The sequence below is a fragment of the Diabrotica virgifera genome, chromosome 3 (assembly GCF_917563875.1).
Source record: "Diabrotica virgifera virgifera chromosome 3, PGI_DIABVI_V3a".
Classification (NCBI taxonomy): Eukaryota; Metazoa; Arthropoda; class Insecta; order Coleoptera; family Chrysomelidae; genus Diabrotica; species Diabrotica virgifera.
In genome coordinates, this window is record NC_065445.1 from 175723653 (window position 1) to 175738790 (window position 15138).

A 15138-nucleotide genomic window follows, 5' to 3' on the forward strand; every position below is an offset into this window, starting at 1 on the left:
GTGACATTAGGGATTGTTCTAACGTTGTCTACCAGATTCCCTGTAACAACTGTAATTTGGTATATGTTGGACAAACCGCACGCAATTTAGGTAGTCGTTTAGTTAGTCACCGCAGTGATAGCAGATTATATCCTGAAAGATCTGCTCTTGCCGAACATGTTAATAAAGAACATCACAAAATGAATTACGAATCGGTCAGAGTTTTAGCTTCTGAATCCAACTATACTAAAAGACTGTTCTTAGAGATGGCTTTCATTTCGCAGAATTCTAATGCAATGAACAAAAGGAGTGACATAAATCAATTAAGCTCTATTTACTCATATCTATTATGTTTGGACAACTATCCTCATTTCAATGATGTCTTTTCAACTGATTCATTGTAAAGTTTCCAGCTTTCAGTACATTGAAATGTAAATTATTTATAATTTTGGTTTTTAACTTCAAACAAAACTCTGGTAAATTTTTGATGTGTATTCTTAAAGTATTAGTACTACATAAGACAAAGAAAAAAGAAGAAGTGGTGTCATTTGCGTATGTCCAGGAATGACATTGACTTCTAACCTCACATTTCACACTTGCCGGCACACGTGGCATGTAAACCTTTTTAATTGTCTTTTTCTTATGTGTTAGTGTAGAAAATAATTTGTCAATTTGGTCTTTTACACCATGTATTTTTTAATATTTGACTCAATCAATGAGTGGTGCGTGAATTTGTCACCTGTGAGTATAACATCCACGGAAAGCAAATCTCAATAACGTAAGTTTTTAAACCTTTACACCTTGTACTGTATGTTTTCGAGGATGCTGTACTAACAGTAGCACTTTATTTCAGTTATTCCTGATGATGAAAATAAACATTTTCGAAAGCTTGAAACTTAGTTAAAAGAGTACACTTATTTCACCGCTGCATATCCCAATAACCTCAGAATTCCGTTTTCTACGTTGTCAGCAAAGACTTCTTTTCCTTTTATATATATATATATATATATTTACTCCCAGCGTATGAAGTGAGCCACATATCAAAAGAAACTGCGGTTGAAGTGAGGTCCTGTACAAAGTGAGGTCCAGTATACGGACCTCACTTAGTCAATCAATGTAAGACTTTTTCGTAGACATGTACTGATAGCAAACACTGTTTTTTTACAAAAAAAAGTGGGACCTCACTTTGTATGGTCCACATCAATTTTTAGTTCAGAGATTTTCCGCATAGAGGCGCTGACTTTGGCGTATATTTTCTAACCATGTATATTCTATACCCTGTTGAATAACTTACGATACACATAGTGAGGACCATACAACTGGCAACATCTGTTCAACCAATCTTTAAAACAGTGGATCGTCAATCGTCGCATAAATTCAAACAGTACAAAAATGTTTAATACTTTAATCCTTTTTGAGAGCGTAGGCGCAAAATTTCGGTCGAGTTCTTTTTAAACGCATTTATTTTTTTCGATTCCTGAGATAACTAATAGGTATTTTTAAAAAATTTAAACGCAAAATAGAAGACTACATTATTCCCGAGGGCAGAAAGTCCCTTATAATGAACAAAAAGTTTCTTTTGTAATATATATTTAAAATTAAAAATCAGACTATTTTTTTTCACCCCTGTGACTTATTAAAATAAATATTATAGAAGTTCTCAAGGACTTTCGAACATGGATAATACAATAATATTTCTTTCTGCGTTTAAATTTTTTAAAAATACTTAAGGTTTTCTCAGTATTCGAAAAAAATGAACGCATTTAAAAATAATTCGAGCGAAATTTTTGCGCATATGCTCTCAGAAAGGCTTAAAATACTATAAATTTTTGTAATCAGTATTTCAATAGTTATTTATGATATAAGTGTTAAAAGTACACGTTTAAGGCACGCATGTGAAAGTTTGCAGAATGAGCGACAGCGAGTTCTGCAATTCACATGAGTGCCTTAAAAATGCACTTTTTAACACGCATATCATGCAAAAATTTTTCTACAAACGTAATTACAGGACAATATCTACAAAAACTTTTACTTGAACTTGACTGACATTCCATTTTTATATTTTTTTGACATTACATCAAAATTGCCTATACGATCAATACGAATTGCAGTGCCATAAAAATTTTAAAGCACTAGTGCCTTAAAGCAGCGCCGGATAAAGGGGCGGGCGAGCCGGGCGACCGCCCGGGGCGCCAGAATTTGGGGGCGCCAAATTTTGAGAGACGCTGATATATAAATATAATATTTACCCCCCTCCGTGGAGGGGGGTAAATAGACGTTCGGGGCAGACGTTCGGATACAATTAGCGTCTCTTTGCAAAGACAATGACGTCGACATTGCAAAGTAACAAGCCACTTACTCAACACACACACTACTTACACATGACACTAGGTACCTAACTGTTCAAAATTACCGTACCTACCATGCCAATGGCCATTAGTTTTCGAGGCATTAGCTAAACAAAAAAAAATATAATATTTTTTACATTCACTATTTTTTTGGACTTTATAGATTATCTTTGGGCTAAGATTACTCCTAAGACAATTAATATTAAATAATTGTAACAATAAGAAAACTATTTCTAGCTCACAAAAATTCTCTAATAAAAATAATGCAACCTAAAAATTGTTATGGCTTTTAAAGGTCATTTGTCAGGTAATACCTATCACTTTTATGGTATTACAATGTTATACATACATACTTAAAATACACGAAGATCAGATTTACGAAGTATCAACAAATTTATGAATAGTCAGTGATATTATTATACTGCTGCTTGTCATTATAGCCTCAATGGTTAAATAGTTTTGTCTTCCTGTTCTGTAAACTTTGCTTTATCAACATTGTCGTGTGCCCTTGGGTGTGTAATTTGAAATAAAAAAAAAACAAACCAGGTATATCTATATGAATTAGAATTGACAAGTTCTTTTTCATAATATGAATACATATATAGAAATTTATTTCGAATACTTTGTACGCGTTAAGATGTTTCACTTTTTGCATAAAAACGGCACAAACGACGTATGAAAAAAAAGGAATAATAGATTTTTGTATATATCATAAATTGAACGAGTAATTCCAAAATGATTTGTTATTTGAAATATCTTAGTGGCGTACTATGTTTTTCTTTAAAAAAATTCACACCATTTCAACAGTAGATATAAAATTATTAATTTTATGTCAAAAAATGCGCAATAATTACCTCTTAAAACACATCAAATTTCATTTGCATATCTGAACCGGTTTTAGAACAATAAAGAAATCGTCAGTTTGTAAGAAAAATGTCAACACCCCATATCTCGGAAACGAAGTATTTGCTGACATACGCTTATAGAGCAAACTATCATTATTTTTTCATATAGAATTACCCTTTAAAGTTTGTCGCATTTATTTAGAAACATCCTGTTTTTTCTTGACCACCCTGGATTTCCATAGTTTTTCCTGTATTATTTCACTTGACCGTTATTTTCAGTTCTTTCTGTTTTTCCAGTCCTGCAGGTTTCTTTTCTAATATTGCTTCGTCCATTTTATCTCCAAAATATTTTCGGGGTCTGTCTCTCTTCCTTCTTCCTATCGGGCTCCAATCTGTTATTCTGTTTATCAACGATTTTGGTCTGCTCTTCTGCCATGCCCGTACCAGGTTAATCTCTTTTGTTCTATGTTGTCTATTATCCCTTGAATTCATTACCATTATTTTCTTAATCTCTATGTTATTTATTCTATCCCTTCTACAGCTTCTACTTAGGTATTCGATCTCTGTTGCTCTTATTTTGCATTTGGTTTTCGTATTTTTTATTCAATTTTCACACCCATTATTCAGAATACTTTTTGTCATGGTGTTATATTATTTTCTTCTTTTTGTTTTTATACTGATGTTCTTATCCCACAGTACCGGGTTTAATTTTAGTATGCAGCATATTGTTTGTCCTAGTAACTCGATACCTAAAACCATAGCTTGGTTCTATAGGTATCGAGTCATAGAGATAATAAAAAGCTCATGAGATAATAAAAAAAAAATAATGAATGATTTTATTTAAATTTGCATAGATGATTGTAAGGCCAAGGATATCACAACGGCTCTAAAAGGAAGAGAAAAAATAAAGATGTACAAGCTCGCGTTTGCAAAGAATATCCGCATGCTATTTTATGCTAAGTGGATCACTCCCTCAATTTAGTTATTGGGGATGCAGCTATATCTTGCGCACAATCAACATGTTTTTTGGTCGTGTAGAAGATTTATACACATTAAATGCTATAAATGAGTCAGATTAAATAAATTATTAGACGAATTTTTTACTAAGCAACAACATTTTTGTTTAATTTAGTAGTATTTTGTATTTTGACAACGACACCCGATTTGGGCGTCGAAACGATAATAAAATTATTTTTTTCAATTTAATTGTGGCTTATTTTCCATCTAAATAGTTATTTATACACATTTTTTACTGGTTGTTGATAATGTGCATTTATCTTTTACCTCGCTTATGTTGGATAAGTTATAAGTAATAACTATCCTACTATTTTTTAAATAAATATATTTTTACATAGTTCTTTATGGTAAAATTTTGATTTTTTCCTATTTTTTTATATTTGCATTAAATTTGTATATTCTTATATGAAGGGGCGCCAAATTTTATTTTGCCAGGGGCGCTCAGAACCCTAAAACCGGCCCTGCCTTAAAGTAGCATTTTTAACGCACGTATGGAGTTCTAAAAATTGCATTTTTAACACGGTTGTAGAAAAAAGCCTTTAAATGAGGTGTCACATGATGTACTTACTTTCCTATTTAAAAAAATCAAAGTTGTGCCTATCACCTGAAGAAGAGGGATCGCGTAAAGTTCGAAACATTGACGCTATAATATACTATGATTATTTTAAAAATCGACCTATCCGAGCGTTTTTCTTATGTGCTAAAAATAAATAAGTTAATAAGGGGGGTAAAACTTATTCCAGCGAACTGTATTTGTAACAACCAAGGTAGGGATGGCGGTTGTTGAACAAAAAACCGGTTTTCGGTTATACCGGTTTTTTACTTACGGTTTAACCTGGCGGTTATAACTGGTCAAAAAAAGCGGTTGTTCCAAAAACCATTTTTCGGTTTTTTTAATCAGAAGCAAATACTCGATAGGTTATAATGTTAATATAATGTTATATGTTACATTACATTTATATTGCAATTCAGTTTGCTCAATTTTCCTCCCGAAAAATTCCCCAACCAATTCAACCTATAAAAATTTTCCCATGTGCTTTCAAATTACCCTAAAAATGTTCGAAAGTACCCCAATCTGGCATCTCTGATTCGTCGCTCGTTGTAGACGGCGTCGGTGTATATTGCGTTGTCAATTGGGATATTCCCAAAACTCCCAAAAGTGATGATCCTACCGATCTACCGACATGTCCCTAGGATCTATCGAGTTTAAAAAAATATCCAAATGACATATTTTACTTAAGAGGAAACAGTAGAGATCAACAGGTAGCGAAAACGCGTTCCAAGATTGCGGCTGTAATTTTGAATATTTTTTCGAGATATGTGGCACACGTATTCGTAATATAATAAAGAATGGCGGTACAGAGCCCAATTTAAAAAATATATTAATATGTGGAAATTACTCTGTAATTAAATACAATATTAAAAAAACGAGCCTGTACCGCCACTAAGAAGAACAAAAAAATACACTTTCTTCAAATAAACTTTTTTATCCGATGCCTAGATTTTGTGTCATTTTGGAACTACTAAAATTTTTTATTTCATTAGTAGTTCCAAAATGACACAAAATCTAGGCATCTGATAAAAAAGTTTATTTGAAGAAAGTGTATTTTTTTGTTCTTCTTAATGGCGGTACAGACTCGTTTTTTTTAATATTGTATTTATTTACAGAGTAATTTCCACATATTAATATATTTTTCAAATTGGGCTCTGTACCGCCATTCTTTATTATATTACAAATACGTGTGCCAAATATCTCGAAAAAATATTCAAAATTACAGCCTCAATCTTGGAACGCGTTTTGGCTACCTGTTGATCGCTACTGTATCACCTTCAAAATAAATTCGATAAACCAATTCATCATTTATTGCCATCAAAAAATTTCAGTAGGTAGTATTTTTTAACACGTTTGTATAATACCTTTCATTTCCTAAGAATTATGTATTATTTAAAAATTACATAATGGAGATTCCTAATCGTATTTCGGTATTCACATTTCATACAAGAGTCTCAAAGTACTCAAGTATAAACAATTTTTAGATGATTTTGGGAATATGGATTTCAAGCAGATTACTTACCTTTTTATGTAAATATTCATGTGTTTCATAAAAGCTGATGTGACACTTTCGTCCAGTTCTTTATTAGTAAATAAAAGTTGAATTATGGTTGTTTGGGTTAATAATTATATAGTACTTCGCATATTATTTATAATACATATAGTAGGGGAGCAAAGTATGCTAAATGTGCAGTCACTCGAGCGCTTTGGGGACCTATTGGGTTGTGATTATTAGGTTCTAAAACCAAAAAAGTTAAGTAAAATTTTCTATTTTAGTGGGGACTTTCCATATTTTAATTTAATTTTCCATTTCCAACACCCGTTTTCTCCGATTATAGCGCCACCTATCCGTATTTAGAAAAAACGTTTCGAATAAAAGTTGCTTATTTTTACGCAAAGAATCCAAATCTGAAATAAAAAAAGGAGTTCCTATTTAAGATTTTAAAGTAACCCACCCCCCCACCTCCGTGGGGGTCGTGTTTGGTACCATTCGATAGATTTCAGAAAAAATATTCAGAAATTGTAGTGTATTACCTATAAGAAGTTACCGTTAAGCCGGGTCCAGACTATGTAACAAATCATGTTAAATAACAAAGTTTTGTAACTTGTTACAAAATTTTAAAAAAACAAGTTTTAAAACACAGTGTTGTATAACATTTTTCTGGTTATATAGCATGTTTTATGTTATCCAACAGATGTCGGTAAACATCAAAGAAAGTTATAAAACCGCACCGCGACTGATCTACACCTAAAAACATGTTATTGAAACATTTCTCTGGCATAGTACCTACGCGAGCAGCAACCGTTGGAGTCATATCGGCTTGTTCATTCTGGAGTGATTGTGCTAGATTTTTCTTTACTCTGTTCACGTAGGGTTATTTACGCGATGAAATTGTGGAAAGAACTGACTACTCATTTAATTGAGCTATTTCGTAAGTAACGAGTATTATGGGATTGCTATGGGATGAGCTACATTTATTGATTTAAAAAACAAATAAAAAACACGATGAATAGACTGAAATAGAAGTGATAATAGATACAGAAAATGTAGTTAAAACTAATGCACGTACGCCTATAACTCAAGCCAACAAAAGAAAAGCAGTACGCGGAACCTTAACAGCAAATCGGTGCAAATCAACTCTAAATTTGACATAAATACTATTCTCTACAGAGCAGAGTGTTCAGACATAAAACCTGTAACATTCACTTCATTCGCTACACAGATGCAGACTGCTTCATCAGCTACTCAAACAGGCACTCAATCATACAATATATCTGAGCTTTTCTATTCCGTCCACTACACCTACATCCGCTACTTCTCCAGCTACACCAATTCAAACAGACAGTGACACTCAATCATGAACAGGTGAAGACGATAATACTGAGGAATTAAATTTTACAGAAATGTTATACGTCCTCTCTGAAACAATGAGTAAAAAGTTTAAAAAATATACTTTGCTAATAATATAACTGTTAATCTTTCTCTTACTGGAATTGCATCTCGAAATGTCTTTCCTGCCTATTTTATGGCCAATTTCATTTATAAGAAATTCAAAATCAGGACTTTCTATTCTTAAGAAGTTTTTAAAACTGCCATCACATTTAATGTCTCCTGTCGATGGGTCTATGTTATCTCTTTCCAGATCAGCTAAAAGAGCTGTACCACTACCTATATTTTGCTCGAGCTGCTAATGAAGGACACATCCAAAATATTAATTTAACACGCCGGTGTCGCCTCCACAATATTACACAAGCTGCTGTTGCTATGAAGAGATCCTCCATACTTATATGACGCAATTTTATATATTACCTAACCTACCAGCTATCCATCTAAAATGCTGCAAAATTTATGCGCATGTTGTTGTTTTGTTTTTTGTTATATAGTCTGGATACTCATGCTATATTATAACAAGTTACATAACAAAGTTGTACAACTTTGTTATTAGCATGTTTGTTACATAGTCTAGACCCGGCTTTAAAAGTTCCCCGTTTCAGGAAAAAATATTGTCTAAGAGCGATAGCCTAGTGACCTAGTGGGTAGACCTCGGATCTCGGATTCGTAAAGCAGAGGTTTCGATTTCAAATCCGGGGTGTGGATCTCCGATTTTTTTATTTATTGTTACTGCATTCATGTCTGTAGACAATGTTGCAATCTATTATGAGCACAATAAAAACATATAGTAATAGAATAATAAATAAATATTTCAAAAAAAAACAAGAAAAAAAATACAATCACTGGAAGCGAAACTAAACAATACGGAAGAAATATAACCACTGGATTCGGAACTGGATATGGAACTGGATAATATTAGAAAACTGATATTATAATATGTAAGCACTACGAGCCTAGTAGGCCCATGGCTTGATGTACTATTCTTTTCCACTCCCTTTTGTCAGTCGCTTTTGTTTCCCAGTTCCTTAAGTTAATTCTTCTCATATCTTCTCTAACTTCATTACTCCATCGTGACCTCCGTCTTCCTCTTCGTCTTTTCCCTGCCAATGCACTAGATAGTACCATTCTGGGAATTCTAGATGGAATCATCCTCTGCACATGGCCCAACCATCTAAGTCTTTGCGCCTTAATTACTGCTAGTATGTTAGGATCTTGATAGAGCTCAGTTAGTTCCTTATTTGTTCTTCTTACCCATTGTCCATTTAAGTTTTTCCCACCGAAGATTTTGCGCAGTATTTTCCTCTCCCAAACTAATAACAACTCTTGATGTTTTTTTGTTGTGACCCATGTTTCAGAAGCATACGTTACTATCGGCCTTATTACGGTCTTGTAAGTCCTTAGTTTTGCTCTTCGTGATATATGTTTACTTCTTAACAACCCATTAAAAGCAAATATAGCGCGGTTGCCCGACATAATTCTCTTTTATATTTTTTCTTCACAGTTAGGATCTCTTGTGAAGACAGTTCCTAAGTACTCAAATCTCTCAACTTCTTCGAATTTATACTGTGTTCCCTTCGCTGTTGTCATTGTTATGTATTGCCCCCGAACGAATTGCTTATTTGTCCATTCCATATACTTTGTTTTTGCTTCATTTATATACAATCCTTTGGTTGCTGCCCTCTCCTCGAGTTTCATGAGTGTTTCTATAAGTTCTATTTTGCTCCTAGCCAAGATTACCAAATCGTCTGCGAATGTCAAGCACTGATGCTTTTTGTGGTAGATCAGACCTGTTCTATTAATGTTTGCTTCCTGTATAACCTTTTCTAGTAATATGCTAAACATTATAGACGATAATGGATCACCCTGTCGCAGTCCTTGTTTGACCTCAAAGCTTTCTGTTATAGTATTGTTTATCTTGACTTTATCATACTGATATATCACACTGATATTGTTTAAAAACACTAATAATATTGATATAAAATGTTAATCAATTTTATTTATTGTTATAAGAATCAAAGGTAAATATGATTAGGCGAATGAAGCCTTAGGTTTCGCAGTCAATATCCCAACCACACACACATGTTGCAATCTATTTCAATACGGGTTATAGTACAAACTATATAGTCCAGAAAGCCACTGCGCATCCGCTAGGAAAAATATTCTAATTCGGATTTTTTGCACAATCTTACTTAAAAAGGACCCCTTTTAACAAATTTGCATGTTGCCAGGACCAAAAGTTGGTCAAAAATTTTTTAAACGTTTTTTTTTGCTTTTTTCCTAAAATAATTTTTTTTTGTATGGAACAAATTTTTTTTAGGTTTTTTGGATCATTCCAAACAGAAAAGGTCTTTAGTAACTTTTCTCTAAAGTTGATAGTTTTTGACATATAGGCGATTAAAAATTGAAAAATTGCGAAATCGGCCATTTTTAACCCTCAAAAACTATGTGAAAAATTGAAAATTTAAATGTTGTCAAGGTAGGCAGATATTCTTTAAACATCGATTGATGAAATCCCGAAGAGTTTTTTGCAATAGAATATCAAAAACCCCTTTGTTTTTAATTGCCAATCAAGCGTGCGCGACACTATTTTCCACCGTTGCATGTGTATTTGTGTATACAGTATGGTGCAAATGAAAGGAATAAATTCGTTATTTCGTAAACCGGTGACTTTAAGGAAAAATCCCAAAACAGGTCGGTTTTTATTTTTAAGTTATAATATTGTGGCATATATAGTATACTAGTGACGTCATCCATCTGAGCGTGATGACGTAATCGATGATTTTTTAAATGAGAATACGGGTCGCGTGCTGGCTCATTTGAAAGGTTCTTCAATTCTCTATTCAGTAATATAAACATGTACATAATTTTTTATAAAGGGTGTCCAAAAATTTTTTATTAAATTAAATCATTTGGCAAATTGACAAAAAAATTAAATTATTAGACGCCCTGTATAAATAATTATGTAAATGTTTATATTACTGAATAGAGAATTGAAGAACCTTTCAAATGAGCTAGCACACGACCCCTATTCTTATTTAAAAAAATCATCGATTACGTCATCACGCCCAGATGGATGACGTTACTAGTATACCATATATGTCACAATATCATAACTTAAAAATAAAAATCGACCTGTTTCGGGATTTTTCCTTAAAGTCGCCGGTTTACGAAATAACGAATTTAATCCTTTCATTTGCACCATACTGCATACACATGCAACGGTGGAAAATAGTCTCGCGCACGCTTGATTGGCAATTAAGAAACAAAGGGGTTTTTGATACTGTATTGCAAAAAACTCTTCGGGATTTCATCAATCGATGTTTAAAAAATATCTACTTACCTTGGCAACATTCAAATTTTCAGTTTTTCACATAGTTTTTGAGGGTTAAAAAAGGCCGATTTCGCAATTTTTCAATTTTTAATCGCTTATATGTCAAAAAATATCAACTTTAGAGAAAAATCACTAAAGACCTTTTCTGTTTGGAATGATCCAAAAAGCCTAAAAAAATTTTGTTCCATGCAAAAAAAATTATTTTAGGAAAAAAACAAAAAAAAACGTTTAAAAAATTTTTGACCAACTTTTGGTCCTGGCAACACGCAAATTTGTTAAAAGGGGTCCTTTTTGAGTAAGATTGTGCAAAAAATCCGAATTAGAATATTTTTCCTAGCGGATGCGCAGTGGCTTTCTGGACTAATACATTTAATATCAAAATAGTGGGATATATTTTTTTAGTTGAGGACACTTGGTCACATTGCATTGTTTCAGGATAAGGTGAAATATCTTCAATAAATGGAAAAAAGCATGTATGTCATATATTATAATACTTTCTATACTCTTAATATGTAGTCTCGTATAAATTTGTAGTGACATGATTTTAGGTATAAGAACAAGAAGCTTGCAACAATTTTCAGAGAAAATAAAAAACTAAAACTATTTTAAAATGATTATTCGAAATAAAACATATGCACATATTCACTGTATTTGCCATCTAGTGGAATAACTGTAAAATTAAGTCAGTAAAAAAGTACATTAAGTTTAATTAAATTAAGTAAATCATCTTGTATACTAAAATTAAGGTTGGAAAATTGTCGTTTCAAAATGAAAATCGACAGGGGCAACAGTACCTATACTAAAATACACTCTGTATAGATAATTATGTCAATGTTAATAATACTGGATAGAGAATTGAATATCCTTTCAAATGAGCTAGCACACGCCCCTCTTCCCTATTTAAAAATAAGGGGTGGGGGAAATGGAAGGGAGGGGTAGACAAATGACAGATATGTATGTACCGTAAAAACTGTGTTCCCCTTAGATCAAAAGTCGGGCTTTTATATTTATATGTTAAGTTCAATATAAATTTCACATAACTGAACTATCACTGTATCCTCCATTTTGATTATTATTGTTCTCAACTAACGCTATTTTCAAAATTCTTGCTTTCCTATCCATCTTTAACGTAAATTATTAAAAAATATAAAACTATTTCTTTATTAACGCTAGTCTCCGATAAGGCTACCGTGATTTAATGCTGAGGTACTAAAATGTTATAAAATTAACAAACAGTACGAGCAAGAACAAAAAGTCCACATCCTTCTTATAACTACAAGTGACTGAAACATCGAAACAATAATAATTCTTACTGTGTTATACAGAAAAAGGCAGTAGAAACGATTAATCTCATATTTATCGACAACACTGTATGGTCCTCACTTGATGAGCTGTAAGGAAATATACACGTAAAGTTGTCCTCACTTTGTGCGCATAACGAAAAAGTATATACAGTCTCACTTTAATAGCTGCGTATAATGGCCTCACTTGGGTGGCAATATACTTGAACAATACGGGGCACATATACGTAATTTTTTTTGTGTATACTCGTCATTTTTTAATTGCTATTTACTTGTCAAGGTCACTATGAAGAGTTGAAACGATTATGTCTACGTTTTCTACCGGTCCTCACTAAGTGCGCGTAATGTCAGGACCTCACTTTGATATCTGTGCATAAATATATATATATATATATATATTTTTTATATATATATATATTCCAACATCATTTCATTTTATATATATATATATATATATATATATATATATATATATATATATATATATATATATTCTAGGACCAAAAATAGTTCTAATGAACCTAACTATTAGAGACTAACTAATATATCGAAAACTATTAGAGATTTTTCTTGAAAATGTACATGTGGCATTCTTATGGCAGGAACACCTTAAATTAAAGAAAAATTATAGTGAAATTTGTGCACCCCACAAAAATTTTATGGGGTTTTGTTCCCTTTAACCCCCCCCCCCCCCCGCCAAACTTTTGTGTACGTTCCAATTAAATTATTATTGTGGTACCGTTAGTTAAACGCACTATTTCTAAAACTTTTTTGCATTTTTTTTAGAAAAAATCAATTTTCATTTTGTGACTTCAAAGTTTTTTCTGTGCAATTTGTACTAAGGTAAGTTAGGTTCAATCGAATTATTTTTGGTCCCAAAATATGTGATTAAATTTATGACCTGTATTTTTGTTACACCCTGTATAATTTAAAAATCATAAACAGATGTTAGATAGAAATCAGAAAATATTCTGTTGCAATCTGACCATTTCTGTTTTTTAATTTCTGGCCCCATTGCCAAGTATACCCGATAATGTATAAGGGGTGAATTAAAAAATAATTTAGAATATATTCTATAAATCCTGCTTTGTATAAATTTAAAAGTCATAGCTTTTCATAACAAAAAATATTCAAAATATATTTGCGTAAAAGTCTAAGTTTATATATTAGTATATTATACAACGAGCATTTAATGATGGTCATTATGAAGTGAGTATGAGGGTTACGAAACGAGTCGTATGGGGTGAGTTTCGTATAGAGTATGAGCTTCATTTGGATTCTATTGGTTAAAAATCTGTATCTTAATGAAGTTCATTATGATACAGGTAGTGACATGAGAATAGAAAAAATATTTTAAACAACCTCTAAATTATAAAAAATTATGGCAACACTGTTCGCAAAAACTCAATATAGGTTAGACTGCTTGCCCTGCCCTAAACTGTAAGTTGCCCATGGAATATTTCCAATGGACAGTAAAACAACAATTACTAACCAAATAAACAAAAAATTGATAGTTTATACCAACGAACTGTCAATAGGGCTTTTTATTCACAGTCATTTGTTTCAAGCTTCTGTCATGTGTCACATAATATTAATGTATCTACATCATACGTTATTGGTATATAACAATGATACAAACCAAAGACGTATGGCGTAGATATATTAATATTATGTGACACATGACAGAAGCTCGAAACAAATGACAATCGATGAAAAGCCATATAGGGCTTTTCATTCACAGTCATTTGTTTCGAGCTTCTGTCATGTGTCACATAATATTAATATATCTACGTCGTATGTTATTGGTATTACCAATGATACAAACCGAAGACGTATGACGTATATATATTAATATTATGCGACACATGACAGAAGCTCGAAACAAATGACAATCGATGAAAAGCCCTATACTGATGGAATGGGCATGAAGCGAATTTAATGTGGCCAGGATGAGATAGCCTAGTCAGGACGGATATAAGATAATCGCCATCTTCCGTAAACAAAAAAAATTGATAGTGGTAGTCAGGTTTGCCAGATTGGTGTATTTTCCCACAACTTTGGGAGTAATTTAAAAGCGAAAGTAATTTGAAAGATGTCGGAATTCGGATACATGGTACTCCGCCCTGCCCTCAGCCGGACTTCCGGGTTATCGGAGGAAGACGTATTGTATTGAGGTTCCACTATACTTCTAAACATAGGATGACATAATAAATATATTGTTACTAACCTATTTCAGTTTTTTTATTTTCTTCAAAGGAGTCAAGTTTATTCCCATGTTGTTCTATTTTAGTATTTATAGCATGCTTTAAGTCCAAATAATCAGATGTGTCATGTGTCCTTTGCCGATTGGATTCCTCCTTAATTTCACATTTAACACCATCCAGAAGAGTATCATCCAGGTCATTATACTCTATTTCTACTTTACACGTTTCCTCGCTAATTTCTTGTTTTACTTCCATTTGATTTTATGTATTTTAATAATAATTTTATAACTTACACCCAAAAAGTGAAACTATTTGCTAAATATTATAAAAATTCTGGTCAAAGATTATTTTACTTATCAGCTGATCTACTTAAGGGAATTTAGGGATGATTCGATTCTACTAAGTACTCATCTACTCATACGGTATCGATACTTTGATTCGATACTGAGTACTCAGTATCGAATGAAAATACTAGTATCGAAACAACTCGCGACGATTTTACTAGAGGCAAAGAATAATAATTATCACTCACAAGAACCGACACGGACGGCGATTCTTTTGTTGTTAGCATGTACTTAATTTAGTATCGAGTTGGCAAGTGTACACGCGAGTACACTGAGAAAAGTCTCGCACATTTCTGGCGTGTATCAATAAAATTTTAGTTGCA

General features: G+C 32.5%; 1 protein-coding gene across 1 annotated transcript in view; it reads right to left on the reverse strand.

The window, feature by feature from the left end:
• Positions 1–14825, reverse strand: part of LOC126881408 (zinc finger protein 227-like) — a 91146-nt gene extending 76321 nt beyond the window's left edge. The window contains exon 1 of the mRNA XM_050645671.1: positions 14495–14825. Coding sequence (XP_050501628.1) covers positions 14495–14726 — 232 coding nt within the window. The 5' untranslated portion in view covers positions 14727–14825. The remainder of the gene's footprint in view (positions 1–14494) is intronic.
• Positions 14826–15138: the final 313 nt, after the last annotated feature.